General features: G+C 43.0%; 1 protein-coding gene across 7 annotated transcripts in view; it reads right to left on the bottom strand.

Moving 5' to 3' along the window:
• Window positions 1–1013: 1013 nt before the first annotated feature.
• ccdc9b (coiled-coil domain containing 9B) overlaps window positions 1014–13135 on the bottom strand; it is a 34049-nt gene continuing 21927 nt past the window's right edge. For all 7 annotated transcript variants that reach the window (XM_031580002.2, XM_031580003.2, XM_031580004.2 and 4 more), the window contains exons 7-14: window positions 10802–10986; window positions 7689–7738; window positions 7194–7244; window positions 6981–7077; window positions 5550–5583; window positions 4047–5247; window positions 3308–3390; window positions 1014–2495 (exon numbers count right to left, since the gene is read on the bottom strand). In XM_031580002.2, coding sequence (XP_031435862.1) covers window positions 2469–2495; window positions 3308–3390; window positions 4047–5247; window positions 5550–5583; window positions 6981–7077; window positions 7194–7244; window positions 7689–7738; window positions 10802–10986 — 1728 coding nt within the window. In that variant the 3' untranslated portion in view covers window positions 1014–2468. The remainder of the gene's footprint in view (window positions 2496–3307; window positions 3391–4046; window positions 5248–5549; window positions 5584–6980; window positions 7078–7193; window positions 7245–7688; window positions 7739–10801; window positions 10987–13135) is intronic.

Raw genomic sequence — 13135 nt, 5'->3', positions numbered from 1 at the left:
TAGGATTTAAATGTCAAGAACTTTCATTTGAGTTGTATGTTTTTAATACAAAGGTCCCTCAAATACTCTAAAATGTCGCAGTGTGATAAGATATGCGCAAAACAGACTTTCCCCGTTGTCAGGTTTTGGCTTTATACTAATGCACGTGTGCAACATCCTTGAACCAGATATGACCCAATAATAAGCATACACCTCACTCTAATCTGTCAACATCAGTGGCAGCTCAATCCAAAGACGGCGTACTCCATGATAGGGTTTCCCAAAAGCATTGGTGAATATTGGTGTATATCGGTGCTTTTGGGAAACACAGCCCAGCCTGGGGGCATTTTCTGAAAGCGTCATTGAACAACTACCATCGTTAAATGATAAAGAGGTTATCTTTTTGAACACTCTCTCTCTCCATGGTTACCACGATGGTTGCTGAAGCGATGCTTTTGGGAGACGCGGTCCAGATCAGTCCCTAGTTAGGCACAGACAGGCTGGATTCACGCTGACTGAGGCTAGACCTGTTCCAGCATCAGCTGTCGCCTGACCCTGGGCTCCCCCCAGACCAGCATCCAGTGTCCTCCTGAAGGACACACTGATAGACAGCTAGGTGGAGCTGAGATTTCACCAGGGGGCCCTGTGATTGGTGCCTCTCTACCTCCTGTGATGAGGCCAAATGCCCTGACACCTGGCACAGTGGAGCTGCACATGGCTTAACAATGTGATAACACACTGATCATTCAGCCACTGGCTCCGTCGACCATTTTGGCTCTCTAATCTGTAAACTGAAATTTGTTACTGAAATGCCTGACAGGATTATATAACTTTTTTTTCCCCTTTCAACAAGATGATGATTACGCATGGAAAAGGATGGACACTCAGACTCATCACTGGGGAGGTGTGTCATAGCTCAAGTTGGAGAAATGTTTTATTGCCAAACGGGAGATGTGTTTGGCTGCCATGCACAAAAGAACAACCAAACAATATTACACAGGGATGTGATCACACATACACACCATATTCTTGAGTATAGCTTAATTTCTTTCATTTATTGCAGATTGAACAATATGTCGATTAACATGGATAACTTTTGAAGAGCCTGGCAGCCCACAAATTACTGCCTGGGATGAACAACAGGGAAAGAATAAGTCAAAGGCAAACTTCAACTCTTTAATACTCACTTTGCACAGATATTCAAACAGAGTCCATGGTAAAAGTGACAATATAATTTGCTTGATGTTCTAAATTGCTTTTTTTATTCTAAACAAAATAAATTACTCTTTTACGATAATTTTGCTTTGAATTAAATAAGGATACCTTGAAAACATAGCTTACATGGAATACAAACCCAAGCTGAACTGGATCTAGGGGAGCCCATGTCTACTTTTCAAAGCTAACTGTAAACATTGAGTGACTATTACCAAAAAGTTAATAGCTTATTTCTTGAGTGCAAACATATGTTTAAGTCTTAAATACTGAGCGGCTGGCATACAATGCCTATATCTCACATGGCCTCCTACTGTATACCACTGTTAAGGCATGAATAGACACAATTTCAAAAGAGATCAGTACCATGCAGTTTTTGAACTAACGGAGAACAAATAATCTGGTATCTGAAAGCCACTGAAGAGCAATGTTCAGATGTGAAAATCTTTTCGAAAGAAAAATAAAATTCACCTGAAACTGAACTTTTTTAAAACATTACAACACTGCTTAGGTGAACTGACTGAACAGCAGTGCTTGAACTTTAGTAAGTCCGACAAAAACACATATAAGGCCATAGGATACAAATTAAAAGTCCCCAAGTCATAGAATAACTTTCGAGTCTTGTGACTTCTTCTGGAAATACCCATGTAAGCTGAGTTTTTCAATAAAAACCTTTCTGAAAGCAGTCCTAGATATCATAAAGTGGACTGAGGAAAAAACAGATCAACATTGGAGCCCTGTAATGGTATATACAAATAAGCTCAATTGCACTAATAAGAACAAGTGTTAGGGCTGTACCATTAAAAAAAAACTTCAAGTTCAAGCAAATCAGACAATCATCCCTACATAGGTTTACTAGTCATGTTCAACCACAAAACCCCTGTGGTCTGTTCAAATATTTGATAAAAAATAAAGTGCTTGTAAACAACATAATTTTAAGCAGGTCGAAAAACCTAAAAGGACTTCGGATTTGAACATTTCCTACAGTCTAACATACTGTTTACCATCTAAGCGAACATTCATAACCTTCATCCAACAGTGATCAGGTGGTTTATATAAACAGCTTCAGACAACAAAATTGTCCACAAAACACATTCATAGTGCTATTGAGGTTTTTTTTAGCATTATGTAAGCGTTTGACATCTCTCAAAGTTTCTAAGAATTAGGAATCAACAGTTCAGAAAAAAAGGCATTCTTTTTAAACCGTCTTTTGGTTTCAGTTTTTGTTTTTCCATCTCATTTAAACTTCTCTGACTCCAGACTGGAATCTGTGCCTCTTAGACCACTTTCCCATCCTCCCGTGCCTGCAATGCAGACAAAGACACAAAACAGGAAGTGAGAAAAACAAATGCTTTTTTTTTCTTCTTCTTCAAACCACGTCCCTTACATAACAGGACAGTAATGCATCACCCATCTTTCCCCTTTTTTTTTTTTTCCCTCTAACAGCTTTTGTCAAACCACTTCTGAGCTCGCACTGAAAGGCCTGGCCAGGAGAGGATTTGCAATGCAAATGAACAAGGCCAACTCGCTTTGCAGTCCTTTTCACTTCCAGCTGCTAAATGTAGGCTGCCGATAGAGCTCTCCCCGGCACACAGGGCCCATCATATAACAGCTCCTCATCATTGATTATTCCTTTCTTTCGTCTATCAATCCATGATTGCATATTTATCTTTACGGCAGATCCCACTTCACCAAAGTAATTTGCAGGTGAGCAATTCAAATACCTAGAGTATTGGTGCAGAGGATTTCACTTGACATGCATATCTTTAACATGATGTGGATCTAGTTAAAGATGCAGTTCACGATTCGGTTTCATGAACAGTTGTTGAAATTACACCCCTCCCTTCCGTGCTGCTGAAGCACTGTGTTGATTGGCTGGGATTGTGTATGGCTAGGTACAAACACCGATGTTTTTTTCATACACTGAACAGACAGCTAGAGGACCGTGTGGAGCAATTCACTGAATCTGGCAAAAAACGTATGGGATTAGAATCGCTGACTACACCTTTAAGTCCACTGACCATCTGTCCATTTATCCATCCTTCTATCCATCCTTCCATCCGTTCATACATACAACCATACATACCTACAGTATACACCAGTATAAATCTCTTACCTTCTCTGTGCTGGTAACATGGTCAGGATGTGCGTCCCCTGCGTCTATACTGAGCACAGACAGGCTGGAGTCAATCAGCTCCTCTGCGTGGGATGACATACATAAACGGCCATAACTTAACCTCCTTCAGTTTATCCATAAGAGTCTGCCTGCTGGATGTTTGGACATCTCTAAAGGACCCTCCATAAGATGTATATTATAACTCATTGAACACTGTGCATGGCGATGTTGTAATGGTATAGGTAATGTATCCCTTCACCGTCAAGATACTCTAACCATCAAGAATAATACATTAAGTTCTGTATTAGCAAACCATAAGAAATACTGACTAGGTATAAACCAAGCCAAACCAATGCTGAGAAGAAGCAGAAAGAAAGACTGTGAGCCCAGTGGGTGTGTTATTGCCAGTAAACTCCTATTCAGAAGGAGCTTTACCTAATCTAAAGAAAGCATTGTGGAGTTCACACAAGAGGTTCAAAAACTGAAAACAGACTGGGATGACCGTGCTGAAACAGGAGGACTCTTTTCAGGCTCTTATTCTGTCAGAAATAAATAGGTCACATATGTAATGCTTTTACATCAGGCTCCTAACATCAGTTGTCTATGTTATCCAGAGCAAAACGCAGGATTGTCACATAGCAGCAGTACGTGAATATCTTAGATACACTAGACTGCTTTCTTGCGACCTCACTGCTTCAATGCTACAATGAAATGTAATGTGTCTGTGATGCAATCTCACCTGTGACTCTGCTTGTGCTCGTCTTGGTCTGGGCAGTCTGCTCTTGGGCCTGCTGCTCTGGAGCCTGCTGCTCTTGGGCCTGCTGCTCTGGAGCCTGCTGGTCTTGGGCCTGCTGCTCTGGAGCCTGCTGGTCTGGGGCCGGCTGCTCTTGGGCCTGCTGGTCTGGGGCCTGCTGCTCTTGGGCCTGCTGGTCTTGGGCCTGCTGGTCTGGGGCCTGCTGCTCTGGGGCCTGCTGGTCTGGAGCCTGCTGGTCTGGAGCCTGCTGCTCTTGGGCCTGCTGCTCTTGGGCCTGCTGCTCTGGGGCCTGCTGCTCAAGGGCCTGCTGGTCTGGGGAGTGATCTAGCGTAGTGGAGGCCGCTCCCTTTGTCTCTTCAGTCGGTACGCTCTCAGCTGCCTTGGTTGTTTCAGAGGCCGTGGAGTGAGGAGGCTTCTGGGCTTCTCCATCTGGTTGTTTGTCCTCCTCCTTTTCTGTCTCCTTCACCTTGTCAGTCTCCTTCACTTGCTCCTTCTCGTTGTCTGCCTTCTCCTCCTGTGCTTCTTGTGGTGGTGCTGCAGGGCTGCAGTCCTCTGTGCTTGTGGGGCTGAGATGACGAGTGTCCTGGTCCTCCTGGTGCCTACTGTCAGTCTCCTCTTCCTGCTGCTGTGTCTGCTGCTGCTGCTGCTGCTGCTGCTGCTGCTGCTGCTGCTGTTGCTGTTGCTGTTGCTGTTGCTGTGTCTGTTGCTGTTGCTGTTGCTGTTGCTGTTGCTGTTGATGTTGCTGCGGCTGTGACAGCTGCGGTTTGTCTGCGGTGCTGTCTGGCTCTGCTTCAGACAAGTCTGTCTTCACCTGCAAGGAGGCCCCTTTCAACAAGCTCCCCTTGGTCTCCACGACAACGACGTCGGGGTTCCTCTGGACGTGGGCGCCCTGGACTAGCTCCTGGGAGAACCGGACCTTCTTTTCGGTTCCTTTGGGCGAGGCCGTCTCCGCGTTTCCCCGTTTGTCTGTGTCATCATCATCATCATCAGATGATGCGTCTGTCTGCTTTGTTTCCAGGGTAACCAACCCAGTCTCCGTGCCACTGTTGTCATCAGCAGCAGCAGTGGCGGCACCGGCTGCTGTCCCGTCTGAGTTCTGGGGTGCCTCGGACTCAGTGGAGGGGTTATCGGGGTCACAGAGGGCGTCCAGCTCCTCTAGGAACTCCTCTAGACTTGTCTCTAAGGACTGGAGGTCAGACAGGGGTGACAATACATCGCAACTTCATGTACCACGACCATTGAAAGATCAGATGTCCTTTACATACAGTAATTTCTTGACATACTAGCAATGTATTAGAAACACTAATCATAGAGGTATAATAATAGGAATGATCTATAATTACTCTCTGCACATATTTAAAAATATTTGAGAACAATTATAAATTACATATCTTCCAATGTACTACTCAAGTATTATTGACTTTATATATTTATATTTAATTATATTATTTTATTATATTATTTCATTATTATTATATAACTACTTGCCTGTTTGTCTTCATCCTTGTCCTTTATGTCCCATCTGCAATTAAAAGAAAACATTATAAGCTTTACGTAGTTGTTGTTATTTTTTTATTTATTTTATTTTATTTGCTGTGGTTTTGGCACCGAAGCGATTGCAGGAATCAAGACATTGGTGTTGAATTTAACAGTGGATGCAAACTTCTGCATTAAACTTGTATTGATTGGCTTGTGACAGAGGAACAACATCATATACTGGGTAGCACTGAAAGTTTGACACATTGACTGACAGCTCTGAGGTAACGAGTGAAGTGAGACAGCTGAGGTGTGTGTCTGTGGAGAACAGAAGAGTGAAAATCACACAAAAAGGAAGGTGACAGACTCATCTATCAAACATTATTCGGCATCATTCCTTTGATGTTAATGCAATACTGCATTTTCAAGTCAAAGGATCATCTCATGCACACAAAACAGATGGACCTGTTATTCCATTATTTGATGCTTGCAAGAATCTGTAAGGAGATCAAATCACTGACAGCTGGGACCAACTACACATGTATATTACCTCATAGCACATTTTGCCTATGCTGTTCCAGTTGTAGCAGTCTAACACGACAGCAGAGGCATAGGACTTACACATTCAGATGAATTAAGGATGGCGAGGATTTTCTGCCATTCTAAAACCTAGGCATGATTGTGCAACACAGGCTGACTAAAGAACAGAAGATCAAAGCTAAGAATGGGACAGGCTTAAGATGCCCTGCTTTCCTCTTGTGCATTGAGAGTAAGACCTGCTAAATGTCTGTTTCAGAAGAGGACCACAGCGCCGCCTGTACGTCTAGTAACACTTTCAGGGGAGAGGGACCATCGAGTGGCTACGCTCAATTTGACAGCGGTCCAAAGGGAGCAGTACTTAAGCGGAGGGTCGTAAATACCACAGCCGCCTCTCTCTTTCATGTTTTGATTCAGGACAAGGCCATTCCGTGAGAGCTGCATACACAGGGGCAAAACAGCACAAAATAAATCCACAATCAAAAGGCTGCATTAGAGTAAATAAAAAGCTAGCAGTTCTATGAGATGACTTCCGAGTAGTGATAGTGGTCAGACCAAAGTTTTGCAATACTTAAAGGTGTAGTCCTTAATTATAATCCACATTTACTGTCAAATTCAGCAACATTCTCCTTGTGTTCCTCTAGCTGTCTGTCCAGTGTGTGTGTTCAAAAAAACACTGGTGCTCATGTGCAGTCTTGTGTATGTGGGACACAAAGTGTCTTGGGCCGAGCAATACACTATTCTAGCCAATCATCACGCTCCAACATTGCTTCCGGAGCACTGAAGGGAGGGGTGTATTTGATTGGCTGTATTTGATTGGCTTTCACCAGCATCAACGACCACACCTATGAACCATATTATAGCATGACTGCAACAACTTCACAGTTTAAAGGGCAGAAGCGTCACCTCCGAGCTCTTCCAGTCAGACGGTCCTTGCCCTTGGCTTTGCTGCCCACCACCGTTGAGGAATTCTTCCCCTTTCTGTCTCGGCCTCTGCCATGACCTGAGCAGGACAAGGAAAAGGACAAGATGGTGAGGCATCCCAGTGGCCAGGTATTGTGGTAACAAAGACACGCATTAAGGATGAGGTAAGGTTTAGTGGAAGAGAGATTGTCCCACCTTGTGATTCCCCGGCTGATTTTGAGTGGCCTCTTCTGGGAGCTCTGCCTCCTAGAAAAATCAAAAGTGGATAAAATGAGTTACTTTACAAAAAGTCAAACATTTTTGTAATTGGCTTCTGTTTAAAGGGAGACAGATACAAGTGGTTAAGGTGTTGGACTACTGTCCTGTTATTAATATCAAGTCATGTTCTTTAAGAGAAAAAATCTGAGCATGACTATTTCGAATAAATCAGAAGTGGCAGGAATGTGTTCCAATAAAATACGTTACACTCGTTGTTAAAAGACAAGCTGTGTCAGTAAACCTGTCCGACTGAGTTCCAAAGATTCCTGACTCCTTGTATGAAAGAGACAGGCATGTTAACAGCCTTTTATGTACAGCATTACCAAAGTATTATGGCAATACCACACTGAAATGAATGCAGAATAAACATCCAGATTTAACAAATATTATAGCAGAGTGTGCATGCCTGACTGCCGGTTATGTTATACTCACCTCTGTTTGAGTGTGGCCGCTCGGTTTCCCCTGGTGGTTTATCTGAAAACCTGACGACAGCATTTGAACACAGAAATAGAAAACATTATGAAATAATATATAGGTAAATAGGTATACATTATGGTTTCCATAGAAAAGTATCAAGAGCCCGAGGACACAAATCTATTACGGTAAACATAAGTAACAAATATGTCATACTAACGTGTGGTGAAAAAAGACAACTGTCTTACAGTTTAGACAGAGAAAAAGAGGACAACACATATGGGGCACTGTTAATACTGCACTGAATCCTGTGTAGAGAACTGCTTGAAGATTAAAGATTTTGGGACAGGGTTGAGTTATCTTGGTTTGCCAATGCCAGCCTATATCTTGTAACCCTAACCAAGACTAATGTTATTGCCATAAAAACATTTTGAAAACTAACTTGTGCCACATTATTACAGTTGCATTAGTATAGGTGATTATGAGTTTAAGGGTAAAGACAAAAGTAAAGGACTGGTATATAGCAAACGCTTTTATCCAAAGCGATGTACCACAACTTAAATGTTACAATTGTGCTTAAAGATAAGTATATGTATGTAATAGGGGTTTATGTCCATAGTGCTGGGGTACAATTCTCAAGACTGACAGATCCGTGACATCAATATGGGCCATCCACAGAACTTCAGGCAAGCTATGATGTTTATTTTACTATTTTTTTTAACTGTCAACTGACATCACACCATACTTTATTAGAAATCAATTACGACAACTGACTGAACATGATTAACTCTTGCTCATGTAGATTCACTAGACGAGTACGATACGAGCAATGTTATGGTTATTGGATTGACTTGTGAGAGACCACAACTACTTAGGATAATATGCATGAATCACTGAGCTTTTCTGCACATCATGCTGGGGAATGGAATCTGCCAACCACACATAAATTATTAATAGAGATGAGTAAGCAACTCAGTATAATCCTGTGAGATATCCTCATCTCAGAATCTGTTCCCATACTTCTGACCGCAGCACCACCACAGCGATCTCAACCTCCAGTACTGATTTTCCACTGGGATGAATGGGAACGGAGTGGTTGTGACCTTCACATCAGTAGTGTTCTAGTTATGACTCTGAACCTTGTAACTCTGCAGCAGCATCTGGTACTTAATTGCTGTGTTTACGGTCTTATTTGCAGTATTCAGAAGCAGCATGGTGGCCCCCTTCTGTCTGAGAGGTGTTTATAAACACATCCGAGTGAAAACAGCGATCCAGGTTCTCAAAGGCCGATATCCTCTCCTCAATTAAGAGTCATTCCCTCCCCTGCCCTCTCTCTCTCTCTCTCTCTCTCTAGTGTGTCCTCAAACTCTGCCTAATAAGGCAAGGCATTCCAACACACACTAAAAATAGTCTCTCTCTCTCTCTACCCTCATGCTTTTCTTCTTTTCAAAGGCTTTTAAAATCACTCATGTGGGGGGCAGATTGTGTTCATTTGTGCAGTGGTCCACTCAGGCCTGCCGTGGCTTGCTTGGACTCAGGGAGAAAATGATCTCCAAGGCCCCCCCACCCCCTCAGATCAGTGACTGGCCATAACACACACACACACACACACACACAGATTGCATGTTCCATTGCAGCACGGCAACGCGCACACAATGCACGCTCCATCTGTGCACGGCAAAACAGCTCTCCTCTCCCACACACTATTTAATCATAGACCTTTGCATGGGAGGCCGTGGGCTGGGGGTCATCTGTGCCCTTTGACCCTCCTTGACCCCAGCCCTGTGCCCTTTGACCCGCCTTGACCCCAGCCCTGTGCCCTTGACCCTCCTGGGTTTGATGGAGAATGGGTTGACTACGGGAAGGTCACTGCCTATTTATTACACAAACTATTTCAGATACTTATTTTATCTGCTACCATCGGTGGCAATGTGATCTAAATGCTCTGGAGGATGTCGCCATCTGTTTTTAATGGCAGAACTGAGACCTTGGGAAATATGACAAACAAGCACATTTAATCACAATTAATTCAAACGGCGGACTCAAATCAACTGCTTCTCTGCAAATGTGCCTTTAAATGCTGGGGTATGCTGAAAGTAACTGGCAAGGGGTGATTTAAATTTCATCAGGATTAATCAGTACGACACGGAAATGGGGCTATTGCACAGTTTTACTCTCACTAGACATCTAATGGTGGTAATAATCTGGGATGTTTGTACAAGGGCAGGCATACCTGCTACGCTGTTTAAGACACAGTTTTCATCTTTTAGGCAGCTTGCATAAAGTGTGATGCTACTCTATTGCTTACCAACAGCCTCTACTGATAACAGGTGACAGAAATTAATTCAAAAAAATGTCCACACCCTCACTTATTTAGCACAAATTCAAAATGATGTAATTTAAATGTACCGCTGTTTTACGCAAGTCTGTGTGTCATTTCATTCAGTGTCCCTTGTATTATTCCTGTCAAATGACTTGATTGAATTTTGTCTTGTGATGCCCAATCCCAAGATCTGGTCTGAGTTTAAAATGTCAGTTGAACCGTTTCATTGTGGCTCCTTGTGGAACGACGTACACATTACCTTTGCACTGACAAAAGAACAAATAAGGACAGTCTGACAGTAGCCTGAAAACCACTCGATGCAACCTAGTAGTTTCAACATCCCCATGACGACAAATGTAAAAAAAAAACAGCAATGTTAAAATGTTAGTAAGTTAGCAGCTTCAATCAAGGCAGCTGAAAAAAAAGTGTGAGATTTTTTTAATGAGTATGTTAGCATGGCATATGTGATGAATGTATGTTAGTATGGCTTATGGGATGAATTGTAATTAGGAAATGAAATGCAAGCAAGACACTATCTATATCATCACCATCATTAAGGGTGTAACTAAATGCAGGCAGACAACAAGAGGAGTCCATTCATATTTAATAACTGAATATATTTTCTTACAAACTGAAAGTTCAACCACGCAAACGTGCAACAGACGATTCAAAAGAAAGCAGTTTTGTTAAGCTGGCATGCATCCACACCCACAAAAAGACCAAACAAATAGGAAACAAAACCAAACAAACAAGATATAAATATGAAACAAAAGAAAAACGAAGTCAAAACAAAAGGCAGACAGCTTACACAAGCTGTGGCTTGTCCAGATCCCAGGCTCTCCTCCACTGTCCCTTGGCATTCTGGTGACGGGCCACGCGCTCGCGGTCGATCTCATCACGCTCGCACTTCCAACGCATGTACTCCAGCTGCTCCTCGCGGGAGGTGGGGATGGTCAGGTCGGCCAGAGGTGGTGGTTCCAGCCACTCGCCATCCTGGGAAAGAGGAGGAGAACAAAATGCAATGAATGATGTGAAAGCCAAGTTGATCAAAATACAAAAAATATGGTTTCTCTTTCTGGAACAATTGTACACTCTATAAGCATGTGAGCCTTCGCCACTGGGTGCTTAACCCACACAAAAGGGTGATTATATAATAATAATAATAATAATAATAATAATAATAATAAGATAACTATTACGTACTCAGTAGAGGATATCAAGAACTCTCAAGTGGAGTTTACATATTGAAGATTAAAGGAAGGACAAAAATATGAACACAAAAAGTCCACACATGGAAATGACACAAATTAATGCACATGCAAAAATCGGAATTCTATATGAAGGGTCCCGAGGAGTGCTTTATGAGTGAGTCATCTGATTGGACTTAAGAAAGCAGATTTCATCACAGCTCAATGCTCAGGGCAAATCAAGCCGCATCACCCTCTACACATTCCGCCATCTTGGTCTGTCCTCTCCGAGTGAAAACCTTAAGGGAATATAACACAGACAGATGGGCGTGTGCCCGTAACTGCTGGTGCACAAACAATCCTCTTCATGGACCAGTGACGTGCAAAAGACCAGCAGAGTGGCCAGAGAGAACTGACTGAATGATGGGGATTGATGGTGGAATGTGTTCCTCAGTGTGTCCAGGGGAATAACTCACTTTTTTGTTTCTTAGACCAGGTTATATTCTAATCACCCATGTGATAGGCAGTAAACGGCTGAAATCCTGTGTACAAAAGGGTTATATTAAAAGGGTTGTTGATGTTTTGTGGCGTGATTTTAATGAAATAAAAATGTATTTTTGGCTTTCAGCCAAAATGACATATCAGTTAACGGTCACAGGATCCAACTTGAAGTAGACACAAAAGTCCACAAAAGACTAAATTGGCCAAATTAGAGTACAGTGTAGCACAGTGTAGGGTGGGGAAGAAGGGGCTATTGTTCAAAAACAGTGGGCAAAATAAGAGCAAACATCAGGAGCATGGTTTTAAATAGATGATTATAAAACAAATATTGCAATTATAATGCCCTCACTGAAACCAAGCCAATATATCTGCTTTGAATTTGAGATGATAGTGAGGAAAGACGGGATTGGGGGAGATATTTTGTTCAGGAGATCAGTCAGATCGTCCTCAAAGGGTCAATAGCAAACGAGTAAAACCTGCCTGCTTTCACTGGCATGGCTGACACCCTCACAGTTTACCACACACACATCACTCCATGGTTCACAAGCTAAGGGGGAACTGCAGTGCACTTATATAAGCAAGGAGAACACAAAAAAGGTCCCAAAGCCAGGTACTTGGAAACCATGACATTTGGGACAAATGTCCTTTAACTGTGCATACAAAGTACTTCTGGACATACATACTATACACACATACTACTTACATACATACCGGTACTACATACTACAAATAGATCCATACGACATACGCTGCTCATATTACGTACTTAATACACAGATATTACATTATTTGCTTACTCTGCACAACCTGATTGTATTTCACACAGACGAAGGTGGTGGCGAGGCGTTCTGAAGCACTGCCTGTTTCTGTGGCCTCGATAGGAGGTCCTGCATTTAACCTTCTGTCTCTCTTCTCCCCATTGAGCTGAAAATGGCTTTCTCTTGTTGCGGCGGCATTGGATATAATAAGCCTGCGGACTGAGTTTCCCCTGCCATACGCGTCTATTCCTGAGTCTCCTCTGTGAAAGGTCAAGCTGTTTTTCACTGGCCTCGCTCCTGGGGAGATGGAGGGCTCAGAGCCAGAGGCCTGCCTGTGTCCTTCTCTTCTCCTCTCTGCCCCCTCCCCTCCCCTCCTCTCCTCTCCTCTCTACCCTCTCCTCTCCTCTCCTCTCTATCCCTGCCGTTCTCCTCTCCTCTCCTTTCCAGATCAGAAACTAAAGAGCAAGTTTCTCTACATAGTGTGGGGCGATCTAATGGCCATCTAATAGTTCCTTTGTCCTGAATGACGCAGGTCCTCTTCTCTTCTCCCCTCTCCAGGTCATATCCGAAAATAAACAGCAAGCTTGTGTGTCTGTCCATGTTCATCACTGTCTAATGGGCCCCTTGTCCTGAATGTAGCAGTCCTCCCCGCTCGTCTTCTCTCTGCTCCTCATCCTCATCCCTGGGCTGATACTA

Source organism: Clupea harengus, chromosome 14 (genome assembly GCF_900700415.2).
Source record: "Clupea harengus chromosome 14, Ch_v2.0.2, whole genome shotgun sequence".
NCBI lineage: Eukaryota > Metazoa > Chordata > Actinopteri > Clupeiformes > Clupeidae > Clupea > Clupea harengus.
Note: the sequence above shows the minus strand (reverse complement) of the source record. Positions and strands in the feature narration are given on the sequence as shown.